At 62.4% G+C, this 1,942-nt stretch overlaps 1 protein-coding gene across 3 annotated transcripts in view; it reads right to left on the reverse strand.

The window, feature by feature from the left end:
• PARG (poly(ADP-ribose) glycohydrolase) overlaps positions 1–1,854 on the reverse strand; it is a 72,667-nt gene extending 70,813 nt beyond the window's left edge. For 2 of the 3 annotated variants that reach the window (XM_082310654.1, XM_082310653.1), the window contains exon 1: positions 1,408–1,841. In XM_082310654.1, coding sequence (XP_082166780.1) covers positions 1,408–1,588 — 181 coding nt within the window. In that variant the 5' untranslated portion in view covers positions 1,589–1,841. Of the gene's footprint in view, positions 1–1,407 lie in introns of all 3 variants that reach the window. The other variant, XM_082310652.1, reaches the window with a different exon arrangement.
• Between the last annotated feature and the right edge of the window lie 88 nt (positions 1,855–1,942).

A 1,942-nucleotide genomic window follows, 5' to 3' on the forward strand; every position in this document is an offset into this window, starting at 1 on the left:
AACTTTCACATCTGACTAGCCATTTAAACCCTATAACCAACATAACACACATCATTTTTCTTTAATACTACTAACATCTCTTCTTGCTACAGATAAGGTGATAAAAACATAAGAGGCAACAAAAAGACAATGTATGCTTACATTCAGTGTAAACAATAAAAATAGACTTTGGCGTAATTTTTTTTAAAGTGGTCTCTAAATTTCTATTCAGGATTCCCCAAATCATTCCCATAAAACAAACCATTCCTCAGAATCTACCACTGAGGAAAACAACTGAATTTTTATAAAGTTCTTACTTATCACTCTGTAGAAGTGCATACATATAACTTCAAACTATTATCTACTCAAAGTTGCCTCTTAGTTACTGGTTACCGAGGTTTAACTCACCAACTGAAGACCACAGCAAATCTGTTTGGTGGTTTGTTTTTTTTTTTCCTTCCCTGCATTCCTTTCTATTCCTGAAATAGGTACTTTATTGTGCATTAAAATTTTATTTTGACAGCATGAGCTCCAAATAAAAATAACCTGAGGAAGCCACGTGGGAACTTCTACGCAGCTTTGTTACCCGGCAGGAGGGGCACCGCACACGACCAGCAGTGCTCTAGGCCTGCAGCCGCATGCCCATGGGGGTTCCTGTCACTGCTCTTAGCTCCCCTTGTCGTGATAGCCTGGCACGACACCCCGCTGAACATCAGTTCTCTTGCAGCAAGTATTTGTCCTCTCAACTACGAAACACGCTACCTTTAGCGGCTCACGCCTCGCTTGGATGGTTGCACTGTTACTGAAAGTTTGTAAAGAATCAGGCATAAAGCCAGGATAACGAATCCTGTACCCAAAGCCGTCTCCAAAGGGTAGCAACGCGCACCGCCCGCACCACCGGGCTCGGCGACGCGGGACACGCCGGCTCCGGGAAGCCAACTTAGCCACGACACAAGCCCGACATTGAAGGCCAGCTCCGGGGAGGCTACGTGCACCGGCACAAGCGGCCTCTCTCCATTTAACGCTGCCCTACCTACAGCCTATCACGCCAACAGAAGCACGGCAGAAATACAAAAAGCAGCAGGGAGGGACACCGCAACTCGGCGGAGCCCCCGGCGGAGCCCCCTGCCCGCCCCGGCCGCCTCCTCCCGCCAAGCCCCAGGCGCGGCCGCGGCTCCCGCGGGCCCAGCGGCGCCGGCGGGACGGGGCGGCGGGGGCCGCCGGGCAGCGCTCCGGCCCGGCTGGGGCAAGTTCAGCACCGCCCAGGCTCTGCGGGCAGAGCCGCCCCGTCCCCCGGCACCCCGAAACCGCCCAGGCCGCCGAAAGGGGGGGGGGGGGCCGACACGGATGGACGGACGGGGACGACCCCGGCGCTCGCCCGGCCGCTCCCCCTGCCCCGGGGAGGGCGCAGCCCCGGCCGGTACAAACCTTTGTTCCCCACGGCGGTGGCGGGGCTGCCGCCGCCGGAGCTGCTGCCCCCGGGCCCCTCCTGGCGGGGACCGAGCGGCGGCGGCGGCGGCGGCCGCTCTCCTTGGGAGCCGCCGCCGGGGCTGGCGGTGCTCGGCCGGGCTCTCTTCCGAGGGGGGTCCCGCCCGCAGCCCGCACTCATCCTCGGCGGGCCCGCCTCCGCCCGCCCGGCCCGCCTCAGCCGCGCGGGCCCGCCAGCGGCCGCGGGGGCCAGGCGACAGCCGCCCCCCGGGGACGGCGCGACGATGCGGCGGCGGCGCCTCTGCCCCTCCGCATCCTCCGGCCCGCAGCGCCGGGCTCGTCCCGCCGGCCGCCCCCTCGGCGGGAGGCGCGGAAGGAGCGGCGGGGCCGGGGCCGAGCCGCGTCCAGCGAGAGGGGCCGGGGGCTGCCGCCGCTCGCAGCAAAATGGCTCCCCGCCCGCCTCACCCCTCTCACCATGGCGACCGCGCTCCTCCCCTCGCCGGCAGCGGGCGCGCGGGCCGAAAAGCAGCGCGGC

Source organism: Platalea leucorodia (genome assembly GCF_965183815.1).
Source record: "Platalea leucorodia genome assembly, chromosome: 4".
Classification (NCBI taxonomy): Eukaryota; Metazoa; Chordata; class Aves; order Pelecaniformes; family Threskiornithidae; genus Platalea; species Platalea leucorodia.